This window comes from Lasiosphaeria miniovina (genome assembly GCF_030549165.1).
Source record: "Lasiosphaeria miniovina strain SMH2392-1A chromosome Unknown B0T26scaffold_3, whole genome shotgun sequence".
In the NCBI taxonomy this organism is placed as follows: Eukaryota; Fungi; Ascomycota; class Sordariomycetes; order Sordariales; family Lasiosphaeriaceae; genus Lasiosphaeria; species Lasiosphaeria miniovina.
The window spans coordinates 3,173,485-3,191,365 of record NW_026848222.1 but is presented as its reverse complement, the minus strand read 5'-3'; the positions used below and the strand labels follow the sequence as shown (position 1 = coordinate 3,191,365).

The following is a 17,881-nucleotide window of genomic DNA, read 5'->3' as shown; positions in this document are numbered from 1 at the left end:
CCGTGGCGGTGGTGTTAGTAGTGGTGGTAGCGGTAGTGGTAGTGCTAGCGGCAGTGGTAGTGTAGAGGTAGAGATAGAGGCAGAGGTACGGAGAGACGGGAGGTGGTGCTTCGTTTCCGGGAGTGTAGCCTCCGGCATGCGAGAGTCTCGCTCGCACGCATGTTCGGACGCACGCTCACCGCCACCAAAATCATGCCCGAGATCCCCCGTCCTGATAAGAAGCCGAAGCTCTTATTTCTGGATGGGGGTTTCTGACGTGCAGCAGCGCAGCCGAAGCTGACCTGGCCAGCATGGCATGGCATTGGCAAGAGCCGGCGCATTGTTTGTACGCACAGAGTTACACATAACAGAATTTCTCAGATACGACGTACCTTGGATGGAGTGTGCCCCCTTGGCGGGCAGGGATAGAATCCCAAGATTATCCGCCTCAGTAAAGAATGGTCAATGGCAGAATTAGAGTGCCGCTCTCTCGCTTCGACCGCGCGGCTATCTGCCAGTCGGTGGCGAGTCTGGACTGGGGTTGCGCGTGTTGGGTCTCGGCAGCTGCAACGACGGCAAGGTAGGCGATGGGGCGGACGACGGGATAGGGATGTACGGTACAGTACAATCGGGATTCCTTATTGCGCGGTTGGCACTGGCCGGGCGGCGAAGCAGTGGTGGTGGAGGGGTTGCCACCCAAACCAAAGCGAAATGCGACGCGATAAGATCCCGAGGGCGAGCAGCGGGAATCTGGGACCCAGGGGCGAGACAAAGGGCCGATCGGAAATATGGTCTGTCTTTGCCTCCTTTTCCCTCTTAGAAGAGTCTCTGTCAAAGGTATCTAAGGCCTTGGGATGCTGCGAGCGGTCGCGGTTGCTGTTGGACGCAGGTCTGGGCTCGGAGGCTGGAATTCGCCTGCTGTTCCAAGTCAGTCAGCAAGCATGCCGCTTTAGGAGCGCCGGCCCGCCGCCAGAGATACGCGCGATGCCATCGCAAGACGGCGCGGCGAAAAGCTTAGACCTTGGTAGTCTGTCCATAGAAGATCCAGATCAGCAGAAAGCCGATCGGCCAATGGAAGGCACTAAACCTAAGCTATGTCGTGGAGGGGTCGATCCTGGTGCTCGCTCGCGCAACGTCCGACCCAACATCTCCGACCCAACAACACGTCCACGCCAACAACAGGCACTTGCAATGCACGGCAAAATGAGAGGGATAGAGTCATGCCTGTTGGCGTGAGATCCCAGCGTGCACAGCCTTCAAACCAGCCAGCTGGTCAGGGCTGGCCTCGCCGTACCAAAGGCCCGGCGTCGCTGGGCGCGCGGGCGGAGTTCCTCTCTATACACGTATTGAAGCGCGAAGCTGTGGGCAGCAGGCGCACAAAAGGATGATGAGATGGGAGAGCTGAGCTGGGCAAGCTGGTGTTTCCACGGGCTAGCAGACAGGCAGGCAAGTGGGGAAGAAGGTTGGCAAACCAGGAACCGAAAGAAATGGGTCGGGCGCTAGGTACGGAAGGCGGTAGTAGAAAGGAATGCCGTCTGTGAGGTGGGATGAGGGGGCGGGAGGAAGGAAGCAGCGACCAAACCGACCGACGCCTGCCGCACGCCGCACGACGCACACGCACGACTGCAGTGTGTGGACGCCGCACGCAGCAAGCATGCAGCGGGCAGCCGCGCCCCTGGGCGACGTCACCGAAGGGCCCGGGGCCCAGACGAGGAAAGCTTAGGCCATAATTAACAAACTTCCAGTAAACAGCTCACCTACCAGTTTCAAGGATCTCGGGTCTCAAGAGTACAGCAGGTGCCTCTACCGTTTGCGGCAAATCGATGTCGCGCAGCCAGATAAGGTCGTTGGCGTTGTTTGGCTGCAAGGGCTCCGAAAATAGATGGGCCGGACAGGAGCAGTGGGACCAACAAGCACAAGAGGGTTTGAAGTCAAATGTTGATCGTCTTGACTCGCAATGAATGGGATTGACATCAGCATCACCCAGCTGGGAGGCGCAGGGCCCGTCTCTTTATAGCGAGCGGGCTGCGCCTGGCCCGGCGTCCGTCCATGGTCAGGACCAGACATGGCGAATATGCATTGATTCCATTTGCACTGTATGGGCATAGACCCCAGCCAGTCGACCTCACGATGTCGAGAGTCGCGACTCATCAGGTGTCGTGATGGCATTGAGCGGAGCTCTGACAAACGAGAACTTTGAACTTTGAACTGCTAAGCTACATCGGGTAGCAGGGGGGGCTCATCTGATTGGGTCACAGGGTCGCCCGTACCTGAATACCAGCGAATGCGTGCCTGAGAAGCCTCCTGGAAGCGGCTATTCGAGGTTCTGGGGAGTCGAAGTGGCGGGCGCCCTCTGCAGCGCGGGCGGTACCGTGTACATAGAACTCCATTCCGCCCTTGGATCTGTTAAACAATAGCGTGTCTGTACCGGGTACATGGCTAATCTTGCATTTACTTGCTTTTAGTACAGCGCCATTAGATGCAATCCAGTTGCAGGGCGGCAGGTAGCGTTTTGTTGGTCTTGGAAGGAAGAAAAGAAGAAAAAATCGGTTGCGGCTCGGTTTGTGCGTCTGTCGCCCTTCCACTTCCATCCCTCCCTAGACTTCAACAGTAACTTGAAGTACGTAGTGTAATTGCAAGATATGCCGACCTGCGTCGTGCCTGCCCCATTGCCGCCTTTCTTGATAATACGGATAGCTACGTGTGAAAGGTTTGCCAGGTACGTACTTGCAGAGGGACCCGTTCGCGCAACGTCGTCATCTTCCCTCTTTCCAAATAAGCACCCTATGTCAAATCCCGGCCAGCAGCCAAGCAAACCACCACTCAGCATTGACGCAGCGGCTCCAGTCTGATCCTTAAGGCAGAGCATCCGCGACCCGCCAGGCCTTATCTGACTGACTCCCCGCCACGGATGGTTAAGGTAGTTACCGCAGCACAGTAGACGGATACGAAATCCCTAGCCCCAGGCCCGGTGCGACAGTCGACTGAGGTCGGTCTGAGTCTGGCAGGGTTCTTATCAGCAAGGGCGCTCTGGGACGCGTACAGACCCCATTGTTTCGGTGGTGCAGCCAGATTTGTTTGTGTTCTTTACCGCCTCTTCGTCTTCTTAGAAGGACGTGGCAGATCATGGAGGGAAACGGCGGATCCATGACACCGTGCGATCCAGTTGTTCGTTAGCATTTGCCAAGGGGCACCCAAGGAAGGCCCCTACCTACCTTCCCAATCTTGGATTCGGAATAGTTTCACTAAATCTGCTCTCGTTTGTTAATGCCGGCTCCGGGGCCTCCCTCTGTCGCAGAGTAGACCGCTGTTACACCTACACCGGGGACTGTTGGATCTCGGACCGTGGCCTCTGGAAGAAGAATATGCGGGACGCTGAGGATCAGGTCCCGTGATCGCCGGAGTACGTAAAAGCCAGGCGGGTCTGCCAAGTCTTCGGCCCCACGGGCGGCTTCCCAGGCGGCTTACTGGTGGAATCTCCGCCACTCGCCTCTACCCCAGCTTTTTAGATCCTGGCCCGTGCGTCGGCGTTGCTGCGATCATGTAATCTAGGGGTAATGGAAACCGTTCGTTGTTCGCCAGTGGTAGCACGGGGCAGACTACGTGATCTGGGCTTTTAAGTCGAAATCAGATGTTATCAAGTAATCGTATGGAGAATTTTTAGGGCCGCTGCCGACGACCAGCGGAAGGACTCTCCTGGCGCTCGTGGGTTTGGATTGAGCCTTAATGGACTCGTCACTCGACTCTACTATTACGGTATTCTGCGGCAGAACATTAAACCATTGAACCGTGTGGCATTGATTGTGTGTATAACACCATACTAGAAACATAAGGTATAATTCTTGATCTTGGTAAATACAAGACTGTATTACAGTATGGAAGTACCAAGGTGGCCACCGATAGCCGATGCGTCCGCCGTCCATAGTGGATGTACAGTAGACTTCAGTTCATGCCTCACTTAGGCAGTTCAGCCCTTGGGTAGGCGAACAGCCTTCCGCGGCTCCCGAGTCGTCTAAAACTAGCGCTGGGCGGTAGTAATCAAAGGCTCTGCTGTCCTCGTGCTGCCTGAATGCCGCTGAAATCCAACGCTCTGGTCACGAGGTGAGCTGATTCGCACCTCGGCGATGATGGGCCAGGGGTTGCCAAGCCTCTCGGCCATTACTTTGCGGGACGAGCACGAGCGAGGTGCGATCGGTCATTGGGCCAACCCCGGACCCGGGAAACCCTGGGCTAGCGGCTGGCGCAGCGTGGCTCGGGATGAAGCCGGGGCCACGTCCAACTCAACAAAAAACAAACTCATCTCGTAAACTCGGATTCTTTTGGCCTTGCTTGTGACCAATCCTTTCTCATTCTTGGCCGTTATTGCGAATTAGATGCTTCCAGGCCGACACGTCCTCCGCCCTGTTTGTGCAACGAGTATACACGTGTAGGTACGGAGTAAGGTACGCATATGGACGTAGGTAAGGTAATAGGTAATTATTAGTGGTCCTGCAGCTTGTCAGATGTCAGTTGACGGTTGACAGTTTCTGCATCCATGACAAAGTCCGGATTGAGATACCTTACTCATTCGCCAAGACCACACAATTCCTTGACTAGGTCGGAGCTGCATGCTTTCGGAAGAGGGCATTCATATTTCACGGTACATCTTTTTGCCATGGAGTTTGGCGGCCGCGGTTGCCGCGCAAAGCAAAAAGTGCCTTTCATTAGAATCACTCACCCTCGAGGACCAAAAACTCACAGCTTTCGACTCACGACCCAAAGCTCACGGCACATGCATGGCATGGCTCATAGAGCAATACGAGACAAACTTTTCTGTACGACATGCCTGCTTCTACAGCCTCTGCTGTTGAATGGCCACACCGTTTCGCACCTGAGGCCAGGCTTGGCTTGAATCGGGCTTGCGGCTGCGGCCCGTCGACGGCACACGAACTAGCACGATCGACAACGGCCGAAATCCAGCGACCAACTGAAATAGGCCTCCAGAAGCTCGGCCACCGTGGAACTTGCATTACATTACTGAGCGGTGCACCGTGTCCGGAGATGCTGACACGATCGTGAGAGCAAGGCCGGCATTTTATCGGCAATATATCATCTCTACCTACTCAGTGCAGGAACGGCTGGTAATTGAGTGGCGGCATGACAATATCCCGCTGTTTCGCTACCTTATACAGACTGAGTTGAGTAGAGTGCAAGTCGAGAAGAGCCTGTTTAAAGTCAGGGCAACAAATCAACGACATCCAAACCGTGACTGTATGGATAACGGGCTGGTTTCAGAAGCCTAAGAGTGAGTGGTTTGTGGGGGCACAGCAGTTCGTCATTAGTGGGTGCCGTAGGTAACTGTTGCGACAACGAACGTCCAACGGATCCGGCTATTTTCAGTTTCTTGCATAGGTGGTGTCCTCCTCCTCCAATTGCAGAAGCCATTGCTTATTTAGTAGACTAGAGACGCGCAACACATCGGATGCATGCCGAATGACGATCAACTTTAGGGTTATTTTGTGCTAGAACTAGTGCTACCTATCTCACATACGTGCTCGGTCCGCAACACAGCTAAGGACTCAAGGAGCTAGACACCAAAAACCACAGGCAGTCAGGCATGAGTTCAACTCCTTCGGGCATGGTCGATGCCCGGCAACGTGCGCGGGCACTCGACCAGAGCGATGCGCTCGCATCAACCCGCGGCGAGTTCAACATCCCGACGGGAGCTCAGATTGCGAGCTCGCGCTTGTCGGACCCAGGACCAGGTGCGATCCCGGCGAGCTCTCACAACTTCAAGTTGCCAAGCCGCGACTTGGCGGCTTCGGGCGGCCAATGCTGATGATGATGCTTTCTCTGTCTTCCCTCTAGCATCCGCCGAGTCTGAGTCTGGTCAAGGCCGTGACGAGACTGCCGAGTGCGTCTACCTGTGTGGCAACTCGCTAGGACTGCAGCCCAAAAGGACCCCGGCTCGTATTGGCCAGTTTCTCGCCACATGGGCAGCCCACGGCGTCCAGGGGCACTTCAAGCCTCTCAACGACTCCCCGCTCCCCAGCTGGGTCGACGTTGACGCGAGAGCCGCCGAGCTGGTGGCGCCCATTGTAGGTGCTGCCAAGTCCGAGGTCGCCGTCATGCAGACCCTCACGGCCAACCTCCACCTCCTGATGTCCGCATTCTACCATCCCGACATCAACGGCAGGCACAAGATCATCTTAGAGAGCAGAGCTTTCCCGAGCGACCATGTGATTTCCCCTTTTTTTGCTGTCTCCTCGTTCCGAGACCACTTCCGACGCCTATGCCTATTACCAAACGCAGCTAACTAATCTTCTCTAGTTCGCCGTCGAGACGCAGCTCCGGCATCATGGCCTCACGCCAGAGACGTCCATGGTGACCATCCAGTCGCCGTTTTCCGAGGACAACGTGCTCAGTTCCTATGACATAATGTCTGTCATTTCCACCCATGCCGCCTCTACCGCCCTGATCCTCCTGCCGGGCATCCAGTACTACACGGGCCAGCTGCTGGACATACCCGTCATCACGGCCTTTGCCCACAAGCACGGCATCTTCGTCATCTGGGACCTCGCCCATGCCGTCGGCAACGTGCCCCTCTCCCTGCACGACTGGGACGTGGACGCGGCCGCCTGGTGCTCGTACAAGTACCTCAATGGCGGCCCCGGCTGCATTGGCGGCCTGTTTGTGCACGAGCGCAACAGCCTCGTGACCAAGGCCGTGACCGACGACAAGCCCGAGGAGGGCTACAGCAACCGCCTCGCCGGCTGGTGGGGCAACGACAAGCGCACCCGCTTCGCCATGGCCAACAAGTTCCACCCCGTCGGCGGTGCCGCCGGCTTCCAGCTCAGCAACCCAAGTGTGCTCGACATCACCAGCCTGACTGCCTCCCTCGAGGTCTTTGCCCTGGCCGGCGGCGTGCCCGCCCTGCGCAAGAAGTCCCTGGCCCTGACCGCCTTCCTCGAGAGCCTGCTGCTCGGCGCCATGTCCGCCGACCACAGGACCCTCTTCCGCATCATCACGCCGTCTGACCCCGAGCAGCGCGGCGCCCAGCTGAGTCTGCTCCTACCCCCCGGCATGCTGGAAACCGTCATGAAGGAGCTCGAGGCTCGCTCCGTGATTGTGGACGAGCGGAAGCCAGACGTGATTCGCGTCGCCCCCGCCCCCCTTTATAACACGTTCAGTGACTGTGTCGAGTTTGTCGAGGCGTTCTCTACGGCGCTCGAGGCTGCGAAAGGCGCCAAAGCAGGGTAAGGCTAGAGTGTGGTAAAGGGCTCTCATGGTAGAATAGAGACTGGGTTTACCTCATCTTGGCCGCCTTTGGGGTGCTATGGAAGAATTCAGTAAATACCTCCATGTGTCAGTAAGCGGCTGACTGGTTACGCTCAAAAAGGGCATGCCGTGTATCTGAGATCCAGTGGTCAGGTGAATATAGACCTTTTAGAAGGTGTTCGTACAAGGGGTGTATATGCCTGTCTGGGTATGATGTGGTTGGGCTTGAATGTGATTCTGCGTTGAATCCCGTTTCTCGTTCCTTGAATCCTAGAATCCTCTGGGCATGTGTACCCTCTCCCTTTAAACCGTGACATGTCTTGCTCCGGAAGTAATATCACCTAGGGAAGAGAGAGAAGCTAAATATTTATAGTGATAGCATCGAGTTGCTCAGCTACAAGGGTAAAACTAAAACTCAAGGGCAGACCATCCCTTGTAATGTGAATTACTCCATAGCACAAAAACGCACGTATGTAATTTCACTTATTTTCAACATTTCACAACCCACTCCTCCCTCTCAGGCTCAAGAACAGCCGTTAAGACAAGCTGCGATATTTTTCACCTACAGCCGTACACCCTCACTCTTGTCCAAGCCAGGCGAGAGAAGTCTAGCTCTGCAGCAAACCACTGTTAAACACCTACTCCTAGGAACCTGCGCCTGCCAAGAGCCTAGCAACAAAAAATAGTATATAAAGGGAACTAAAACGTCAAGATAAAAATAACAATCCCCTCTCCTCCTCTTAAAGAAATCTCAGAACGAATACCCGAGACAACACTAGATATCTTGCTCGCCTACCTAATATGAATAAGAATTTACAAAGAGAAAGAGCACCAGGAGACAGAGACAAGACTCCTCGCCAACGCAAGCTAGGCGGTAGGTATATAATGTAAGTGACGTATCAATTACATACATTACTCCGTGATTAGGGAGTTGGGGGCCGGGAGACGGACAATAAAGAACTGCAAGACAAGACAAGACAAGAAAACACGAGACAGATCGAGAGTAAGAAAGAGATAAAAAAATTAAGGATGTCACAAGGAGGTAGGGTAGGTAGGTAGGTAGTTAGGTAGGTACCACCCCCAAACGAAAGAAGGACGAGAGAAGGACGAGCTGGCCAGCTCGCTCTCTAGACAAGACATTTGATACCGCACTTTAGTGTTCACGGCATGCGCTTATCTTTTACGTCAAGCGCAGCATGGGAGCTAGACAGTCAACATGTATATCCGGCCAAGACGTCTGCACTAGACATCGCTGGCGACGAATGGGCTGATTGCTGGTCAAGTGTCCTGCCAGAATTGCCGGGTTCTTCTCAAATGCAAGAGCTACGCAGCGATACATCATTCTACATCTCTTACGTTCGCGTGACAAACATCTGCACATATATCACGAGTCCAAGGTTGCACGTAAAATGCCACTTTGGAGGATAAGAGACACGTCTTGACTCGGGATACACGACAACGGCTTCTGATAACAGCCAAGCGTGACCGTGGCCAGGTTCACCCGCCCGCACGTCTGCCGCCGTGGTTGCTCTGCGTTTGTGTCTGACGAAGCAGCAATCTGTGATGTATTCACTAGCTCCTGGTGTGTGCTAGGTAATCGCAGACAAAGAGCAGACCTTTCCCTTGAGACCGCCTGAGATGCTCCAAAACACATAGAAAATTGTCCCCAACCCCCCAACGTTAATTTTAGACCTCCGTGGTGACCTTCGCCTTGGGGTTGGTAACCTTGACGCTTAATTGCTTCGCTCTGGCGATGATGTCGATCCGCTTTCTGGACGAAACGTTGTGGGCAATCCTGAAAAGAAAATCGTGTCAGCCATCCAACCGCTCCCAAGAGAATTCACCATCCCATTGACCGAATGTGCATTGTTTCCGTTGCCGTGGTTCAATGGCTTCGCCAAACGAGGCGAGGGGTAGAACGCACTCTGCGGCAAAGGTCTTGTTGTGCATCAACAGGAGGTCGACGTCCCGAACGTTGCTGACGACAAAGGCCTTGTGGCCGGAGGGCATCATGTGGCGGGTCTTCTTGTTAGAGCCATAACCGATCTGGAGACAAAATATCCCATGTTAGTCTCGTGGTTTTCGAAATCCGCACCGCCACCGCTTCCACAACCATTGGGGCTCTCCTGCCCGCGTGATTTCCCCAAAAAGCGACTCGGCGGGATAGGGAGTCAGATCCAACGTACCGAGGGCATAGCCAGGGTTCCCTTGAAGCGTCTCCGGACCCTGTTGTCGATACCCTTGGGCTTGCGCCATGATGCGTCCAGGCACTTGAAGCGATCGCTCTGGTGGCGCATAAAGCGCTTCGTGCCTGCAATGTCACATTTTCGTCAACACCTGATGCTCGCATTATAGGCTGGTGGGTTCTCCCAGAGCGGTGGCTTCTCTGATCGCGGAGGTAGAAGTAGGAGGGGTTTTGGAATGGGCAGTCGGCAGGATCGGATTCCTCGACGTACGCTTCTTCACGATAGGCACATGCTTCTTTGCGGAAACCATCTGTAGAACAGGTTAGAAATGAGGTCGGTCGGTGATATCTTAGTACTCGTTGTGAGGGCCGTACCTTGACGTGTCGTTGCCGGTAGATGGTGGTCTTTTGGCGGCGTCACTATCGGGGAACCCAAGGAAAAATTCCAGAAATTGAGCTGGTGGGCTTAGGGTTGTGTGAAAATTGTTAGGCGGGCCTGGTCAGTGCGTTGATGGGCTTGGCGCAGCTGGGGTGCAAGCCCGTCTGGCCAATCAGAGCGGGGCTGCAAAACGCGCTGCACTACCCTGTCTGACTCGAGGCTGATGAAATGCATTGAACATTCCAAACTGTGAGTGAAAGAACTGGCCTCACGTTAAATCTGCGGTTTCTCAGTTCCTTTAGATATAACCAGTCATTGCTCCAATCAATTGTCTGTTGGGGAGTATTAATCAAATTTCAGTCTATTGTGCCGTTCTGTATAAAAACTGTAGCGCTTGACAGATTTACAAGCAATCCCTTATCGCGTCCCGCTCAGCCTTCTATCCCATGCTTCCGAAAGGGTATTATGGCTTATTCGTTATGCCAAGCTGAGGTACGTCCGATAACCGCCGTGAACCATACCCGCGTCAAGAACAAATAGGCTGGTATACGAAGGGCCAGAGTACCCGGACCCGGAGTAAGTCGGCCCAAATAGCTCCCGACTCTGATCAACCGTCTCGAGAAGCACGATCGGAACCCACCTCAGGGTGAGCGACTCTCCCTAGACTATTCTGCATCTCTTCAGACCACGCTGCCGCTCCTCACTGCCGCTCCTCACTGTGTGGCACACTGAGGGCCCTCGCCTTCTTCCTCCTCGTCGTCCTCCCACTCGTTACCGTATCTCGGATCGCCTTGGTGGGCGCCCATCTAAGCACGACACTTTAGCAGGGCTCATCACCAAACAGTCCAAAAAGGGCGTGGAAAAGGGAGGGAAAGGAAGAAAACCATAAGCACGTACCTCATCAATATCGGCACCCTCCTCGTACTCCACATCGTCGACCTCTTCGGCGGCAATGGGCGGTGGTGGAGGAGGCAGAAGTTTTTGCAGAGACGCGTAATCTCCATCCTTCTCCAGCCAGCCGTTGTCAGGGAACTCGATCTTGATGACAAGATACAAGTCGCCCTTGGTATCGCCCCGCTTCATGGGCATACCCTCGCCGTGTACCTTTAACACGTCACCTGGGCGGACAATCTTGCCTCGGGGGTGGTTAATGTGGATGCCTCTCCCGTCGAGGTGTTTGAGGACGACGCGCGAGAAGCCACCCAGGGCCTCGGAGAGGGAGATGGTCACGTCGGCCGAGAGATCGTGGCCGATGCGGTGGAAGACATCGTGGGGTTCCTCGACCAGGACAAAGATGAGATCACCGGGGGTTTGGTCAGGCATCTGGTCTGCCTCGCCCTCCAGCGTGATCCTCTCGCCCTGCATGGAGCCGCGGGGAATGTACAGCTCGAGCGCCTTGCTCTCGGTGACGGTACGCTTGCCCTTGCACTTCTTGCAGCGGTCCTTCTCCTTGTAGTACATGCCCGAGCCCTGGCAGTGGTCGCAAGAGATGACCTCCTTGCGCACCAGCCCGGGGCCGATCTGGCGGTAGGCCTCCTGAAGACCCGCACCTCTGCAGCGGTCGCACTTGTTGGGCTTGACCTTATCCTTCGCGCCGCTGCCGTTGCACTGGCCGCAGATGACCTTCTTCTCGGCGGCGAACTTGACCGTCTTCCCCTTGTAGAGTTCTTCGAGCGTTACCTTGTATTGCTGCTCCTCGTCGGGGCTGCGCCGGGGCCGCCCAGGCATGCCGCCCATACCGGGCACGCCGCCCATGTTCATACCGAACATATGTGCAAGCATATCATTGAGATCCACGCCGCCCGGCCCTCCGGGGCCGCCTCTGGAGGGGTCGAAGGCTGCCATGCCGTGCGCATCGTAGAGCTGGCGCTTCTCCTCGTCGCGAAGGATCTCGTAGGCTTGTGTCACCGCCTTGAATTTGGCCTCGGACTCGGCTCGCATCTCCTCGGGCACCTTGTCGGGGTGGTGTTGCAGCGCCAACTGGGAAACATTGTTAGGACGTGTAGAGTGGAGAGGGGAGACGAGGACCCGCAGCGGTGTCAGACGAGGCTTACCTTGCGATATGCCTTCTTGATCTCATTTGGATTGGCCGACTTTTCCACTCCGAGGAGTTCTATTCACCACTGCGGCGTCAATATCTTCGCGAGATGCAAGAGGGGCGGGGGCTTTTGGACCCAACGGCCGGCTGAGGCGGGGAGACGGCGGTAAGCTCGTTGGGCATACGCACCATACAGATCGATATCTTCCCCGTCCATGATTGCTGACGTTCTATGCCGAACAGGTTTGTGGTCTAGTCAGAGAGGGTTTGCGGCTGAAATGAGGTCGACAGGCGGGTAGGCTGCAATTTGCAGGCGTTGGTGGGGTAGTCTTTTAGCAGCGCAGTGGTTGCGAGAAAGAATGGGGAAAAGGCCTTGTTGGTGTTGCTACTTGAAAAAAAAAAAATTGGCCCATGAAATGGATGCCGTGCCCCGCGAAGGCACAGAGCTGACTAGGCAAGGATCCAAAGGTTTCAAGACGCGATTAGTTCTACCTAACTTACCAACTTGCCTTCAGAGCTCCGCCTCTCTTATCTGATAAAAAAACCTCCTACTGCTGAATATGTAGGGCTGAAATAGCCGTACCAGCTCTTATTGTTATAGTACCGTACCTACCATCGTCCAACTGGTGTCCTAGTCCCGTCGCTCCTTTTACAGCATACATCCCAGCCCCAAAATGATTGTTGCTTGGTACTTTTAGGCTTGGAAGTACTCGAGACTTGTATATTACTAGTAATTTGCGTTAGAACGGCGGTACCGTCAAGCTTCCTTACTTGGATTTACAGCACACTTGATTAGCTGTGATGCCTGTTACATTCCAAGTCAGGTAGCGCTAGTACAATACAATCTAATCGTTTGTTGGCGTGGTACCTCCCAAGATCTAAATGGCCTTCGCATCTTACGACTCGTCGTAAAGGCTTTTTGCTAAGGGAGGTGATTGCTATTTGAATCCCTGTTTTGGAATCCTAGAGGTCTATTCCTTCTCTAGAAATACCTATTAAAGACCCTTCCTGGCCGGTTCACTTGTTATTTTCTTTTCCTTCGTAAGTACCACGCCAACAAATATTCAGGGATTGAATTGTACAGTACAATACATACAGTATTCGTATTTCGTACTTTCAGACACACAGGGCCTACTGGGATCAACTGTCCAAGACAATCAGAATCGCCCACGAACGCAAACTCAAACTTCATATCCATTCGAGCCGCTCGCCGCTCGCCGCCGTCTTATTACACGCCATCGTCGTCCCCGGGCGGCATTGGTATATGCCCGTGCAGTCCGCGACGCCCCCGCACAAGGTGACATGGGATTGGGCTTGTAAGTGATGATCTGTCTGCCGCCGACACCTCGCCCTGGTCGATAGCGCAGGTTTCGCCATCGTCATGTTTGTCATAGACGGAGGAGTCGAGACTCGAGTTCTCGACTAGGAGGTGAATACCATTGATATCCCGCTTGGCGCTCTTCCCACCGCTGCACCGACCTGTGCTCTCGCCTGCTACCGGCATTGGCGAGATTCCTGTCGATGGGTGGACAGATCTTGGACCCCACCACTTCTTCCCCCCGACGGCGGCGAAGTCGTAGTCTGCCACGCAGCTCTTGTCGATGATGGTCTTCGCGTCCGTGCTGTGCACCTGCCTGTTCTAGATGGCGGGTTGTTGGTCCTTGTCAAGTATCCCCGTCCCCCTAGCCTTTGGTATCGCCGGCTTCTTGACGCCGGGGGAGGTGTGCTGGTCCCGCCAGGGAGAGGCGAGGCCTTCGTTGTCAACGAAGTTGCCAGCTCCTGCCACTAGTCCGACGTTCATTGAGTCAAGTTTCTGAAAGACTTTGACTTGAGCAGTTGTTAGTGCTTGTTAATATCCAACAAGAAAAGACACTGACGGTAGAAAGGGTAGAGAAGGAGGTAAACTGCCTGCCCGGCACCCGCCGAGCCGTCGTAGTAAAAGGAGTAGGGCACTTCTTGGTTGAAGCTTGGGAGGGTACGAACCGCTCTTGGGAGCTTCGAAGACCAGGCCCCTGGGCAGTGAAACCGAGGCAGTCTGCTAGCCAGCACTGGTACTTGAGCACGTAAATGCATTTATTATATGGGCTGTACCGGCACCTTACCTTATATATTATAGAAGTAGCGGCCCAGTTCCCACTCTTAGTCAAATCCCCCTCCTTCCCGTCTACCTTAGGTACCTTATCTATATTTCGAACAGCAAAAGAACAAGAACATAACCTGGAAGGTAGGTATCCGAAACAACAATGCCAGATCACTACGCCAAGAAACGGTGGTTCGAAGACTCGATTCGCCGTGCAAGCTACCCGGTCTCATGGATCTATTTTGTCCTCGCACATATACACGGCAAACACCGCACCCTCGCCGTGGCCACGCGCGAGGCAGAGACGGGCCCCGACGACGAAATCCAGGGCGTCACCCTGGTCGCCGAATGCCGGTCCCTAGTGGCTATATTTTCCGAGGACGCGGTGACGGTCTTCGAAGCCTTCTTGATAGAAGCGAAGGAGGGGCTGGAGAAGCTCCGGGTGGCGATGAGGGAGATCACTCAAGGTAAGTTATATGTTTCTCTAGAAGCACGTCCTACGTAGGCTAACGGCGCTCGCCATTGCAGAGTATAGCTGGTATCTGGAGTTGCTTGACGAGCAGACTCGGGTTTAAGTATCTACCTACTTCAAGTGATAGAAATGGGTCCTCGAGCAGCAGACATCTCATACCTACCTACCTACCTATTCCTCCCAACCCCTATCTCATGGTAACACCAGGCGGCATGTTCACCACTTGGAGATCTGAGAAATCATGTTACTAGACGAGCCGCAGACTAAGGCCAGCTCCAATTTACAGCCAGGGTCAATGAGGCAAAGCCAGCATCCTTCATGAGATGAGTATCGGAGGAAGCGTGGCACTAGCGGCCGGCGAAAGTGGAAGGGAAACAAGTAAGGTGAGCATGTGAAGTCAAGAGTAGGTAGGTACAAGCAAGAGGAGGAAGGGCTCTACTACTTGTTTTTGTTCTTTTGGGTCCTGAACTAGCAAGGAACATCCCCTTGCTCATTTACTCATTGTGATATTCCCATACTTTCTATCTTCTCCCTAGGACCTAAACGAATAAAAATACGCTGTATTTATATGCTGCGTGCGCGATGGGTGAGGCCGGCTGGCGACGTGCAAAACGTAGGGAGTGGTTTCGGGCGGCGCTATACCCGAATGAGAGTGTTTGCGATTAGGTCTACAGATTACGTGCAATACAAGAACATGTCAGGCTTTGCAAAGCCTGGAACATCGAGACTCCAGCGGTCTATGCAAATAGGTAGATGCAATATATGCACGCCTGAAACTTCTTACCCAAGGTATCTCACTCGGCATCGGAATTTGCGGCGTTTTATATCTAATTCCATGTTATCGCCTTTGTATCCGTTTGTCCCATACCTTACATTACCTTAGGTACATGCCTATCTCGCAGCCACTGGCCAATCGATTGCTTGAAGTCCTTGGTGCAGCCCACTTTAATTTCAGGGCTGGCCTGCTAGAGTGTTGCACACCTCAGACAGAATAGCAACTTATACCGGTGGAACGTCCGGCTTTTTACTTTCAACATCCGGCCCCTTCGCCTCCAATCCCTGTAGTGCCAGCTTGCCAGCTTCTATTAGGTTGTTGGGAGGAACAACAATGGGATGGACGGCCGTGCTTCGGCGGCCGGTGTGCTCTCAATGGGCGCGGTGGAGACTGGTAGCAGCAGCAGGACAGCGAATGCCATGTTCAGGCAGCCCGAGATTACAGGCTGAGAGCAGCAAGCTGCTGCTGGGCAAGAAGCATGCACAAACACAAACAACACACGCGCAGAAAGGCCCCGTCGGACTGCCGGACAAGCCATGCCGCACCCGGTTCGCGCCGTCGCCCACGGGCTATCTCCATCTCGGGTCGCTGAGGACGGCCCTGTTCAACTTCCTCCTCGCCAGGGCCACTGGCGGCCAGTTCATCCTGCGCATCGAGGATACGGACCAGGTAAGTGTCGATGTTGGAAAGGGTGTTGTTACTTTATCTCTTCTTGCCTTTATAAGAAGGGTGCTGGCAGGGTGGCCGGTGGCCGGTGGCTGATTCCTGTTGTCCAGGCGCGCTTTGTGCCTGATGCTGAGAAGAGGCTGACGGAAGACCTGCAATGGGCCGGTCTAGCCTGGGATGAAGGTGCGAGCCTCATACTCCCAATATAATGACGTCTAAGTCCCACTGCGTTGTACTGACGGGCATTTTGGTGACTGCAGGCCCAGATAAAGCTGGCCCGTATGGTCCTTACAGACAGGTAATAAGACGTCGTCCCCTTACCATGGCCTCCCAACGGCCGCCTACTAACACACGAATTGCAGTCTCAAAGGCTGTCTCTCTACGACCAGCACATTGACACGTTGCTACGGGATGGGAAGGCGTACCGGTGCTTCTGTCCGCCAGAGGACCTAGAGGCTCACAAGAGAGAGGCCCACAATCTCCGTCTCCCGACTGCCTACTCCGGCAAATGCCGCAGTCTCTCGGCCGACGAGTCGGACGAGCGGGCTAGCAAGGGCGAGCCATATGCCGTGAGGTTCAAGAGCAGCACTGCCCCTGCGCTGGTGAGAGACCTCGTCTACGGGCGTTTCAAGAAGGCGGTGGGCGAGGAAGATTTCATCATCAGGAAGCGTGACGGATTTCCCTCGTACCACCTCGCCAACGTCGTCGACGACAAGAACATGGGTATCACCCACGTCATTCGGGGTGCTGTGAGCCGACCCTCTTTTTATTTTCCCACACTCTCCCCTCCGACTCGGCTGACCTTTTGGCCCGAGCATGTAGGAATGGCTCACGTCGACGCCCAAGCACGTCGAGCTATACGACGCCTTTGGGTGGGACCACCCCCAGTTCGCCCACGTCGGGCTGTTGACCGACATGCAGAGGCAGAAGCTGAGCAAGCGGCACGAAGGTGTCGACATGTCCTGGTACCGCGACAGACTCATCGTCCCTGCTGCCCTACTAAACTTTGCCGTCCTCCTGGGCTGGCACAAGCGGGGATCCAAGTCGGAGTTTATGACCCTGCAAGATATGGCTGATAGTGTATGGCTTCCCGCCGCCTCATTCCGGTGGACAATATTTTGGCCCGTCTCGCTGACCCCCATTCTCCACAGTTCTCTCTCAAGTTCACCAAGGGCGACATAATCGTGTCGCTCGACAAGCTGTTCCATCTCCAGAAGGAGCACGTCCGGCACCTCATTGATAACGAGACGCCAGATGAGGCGCTGTTGGAAACCTATTTACTGGGTCCCATCAGCACCGTCCTCGAGGGCACCGAGGCTGCCAAGGAGGCGGTGGCGACTGACTCGGCGCCAGCCGCCGAAGCCGACGGCATTGACCCAGACTTGATCGGCGAGCTGGTGCCGGCCCTCAGGGGGGCCGGGGCGGAGGAGACGCAGCGACGAGACTACATCCTGGGCCTGCTACGGATCAGTTCCAACACGCCCAGCACCGACCTCGCGCAGTTTGTCGGCGACAACAGGTATGCCTTCTGGGAGATACCCCAGCCGGTTCTCGCCGCCGCCATCAGCCAGGCCTTCGCTGGGAAATCTTTAGCCGAGGGCGTTGCGTCTGCTGCTGCTGCTGCTGCCGCGGCTGCCACAGCCAACGCCGCCGTCAACCACCTGCTAGCCCGCCTGCGGCGCGAGGACGAGGCGTCGTGGACGCCTGCCGCGCTCAAACCGCTGGTCGACGCGTGGTGCCGCGAGGTGTCACAGCCTGCCGAAGGCGGCGCCAAGTCCGGCTCCGAGGGCTTCAAGGCGCTGCGGTGGGCCCTGCTCGCCGGCCAACACGGCCCGCCGCTCGCCGCGCTCATGTGCCTCATGGGCAAGCAGGAGACGGTCCGGCGCCTCGAGACCGCCGCGCTAGTTGCTGCCGAGGCAGCCGCCGGGCGGTAGGGGAGTAACACTACACTCACTATCTAATGCCTCAAGGATCTATCTCTCATAATGGCGACGGCGGGCCGCGAGAACGCTGTTGCGCTCGCACTCGTGTATATATCTGTAACAAGACT

General features: G+C 55.2%; 4 protein-coding genes across 4 annotated transcripts; 3 read left to right on the top strand and 1 right to left on the bottom strand.

Annotated features, from left to right (window-relative positions):
• Nucleotides 1–93: 93 nt before the first annotated feature.
• Nucleotides 94–1,361, top strand: B0T26DRAFT_224881 (uncharacterized protein). Its single transcript, XM_060433864.1, has one exon. It carries the CDS (start codon nt 445–447, stop codon nt 1,213–1,215), a length of 771 nt encoding a protein of 256 aa, XP_060298468.1. The 5' UTR covers nt 94–444; the 3' UTR covers nt 1,216–1,361.
• Nucleotides 1,362–5,199: 3,838 nt separating this feature from the next.
• On the top strand, nt 5,200–7,302 carry B0T26DRAFT_224762 (pyridoxal phosphate-dependent transferase). The gene is made up of 4 exons (XM_060433863.1): nt 5,200–5,370; nt 5,418–5,723; nt 5,827–6,197; nt 6,289–7,302. Exons 2-4 carry the CDS (start codon nt 5,576–5,578, stop codon nt 7,216–7,218), a joined length of 1,449 nt encoding a protein of 482 aa, XP_060298467.1. The 5' UTR covers nt 5,200–5,370; nt 5,418–5,575; the 3' UTR covers nt 7,219–7,302.
• A 1,620-nt stretch (nt 7,303–8,922) lies between these two features.
• On the bottom strand, nt 8,923–12,055 carry B0T26DRAFT_739753 (putative DnaJ protein like protein xdj1; the record flags this gene model as incomplete). Its single annotated transcript, XM_060443754.1, has 9 exons — nt 8,923–9,031; nt 9,161–9,282; nt 9,423–9,547; nt 9,693–9,732; nt 10,005; nt 10,518–10,606; nt 10,698–11,780; nt 11,855–11,913; nt 12,028–12,055. 9 exons carry the CDS (start codon nt 12,053–12,055, stop codon nt 8,923–8,925), a joined length of 1,656 nt encoding a protein of 551 aa, XP_060298466.1.
• Nucleotides 12,056–15,579: 3,524 nt separating this feature from the next.
• On the top strand, nt 15,580–17,765 carry B0T26DRAFT_643346 (uncharacterized protein; the record flags this gene model as incomplete). Its single annotated transcript, XM_060437526.1, has 5 exons — nt 15,580–15,840; nt 16,052–16,129; nt 16,194–16,580; nt 16,654–16,911; nt 16,983–17,765. The coding sequence occupies 5 exons, from the start codon at nt 15,580–15,582 to the stop codon at nt 17,763–17,765; spliced, it is 1,767 nt and encodes a 588-aa protein (XP_060298465.1).
• Nucleotides 17,766–17,881: the final 116 nt, after the last annotated feature.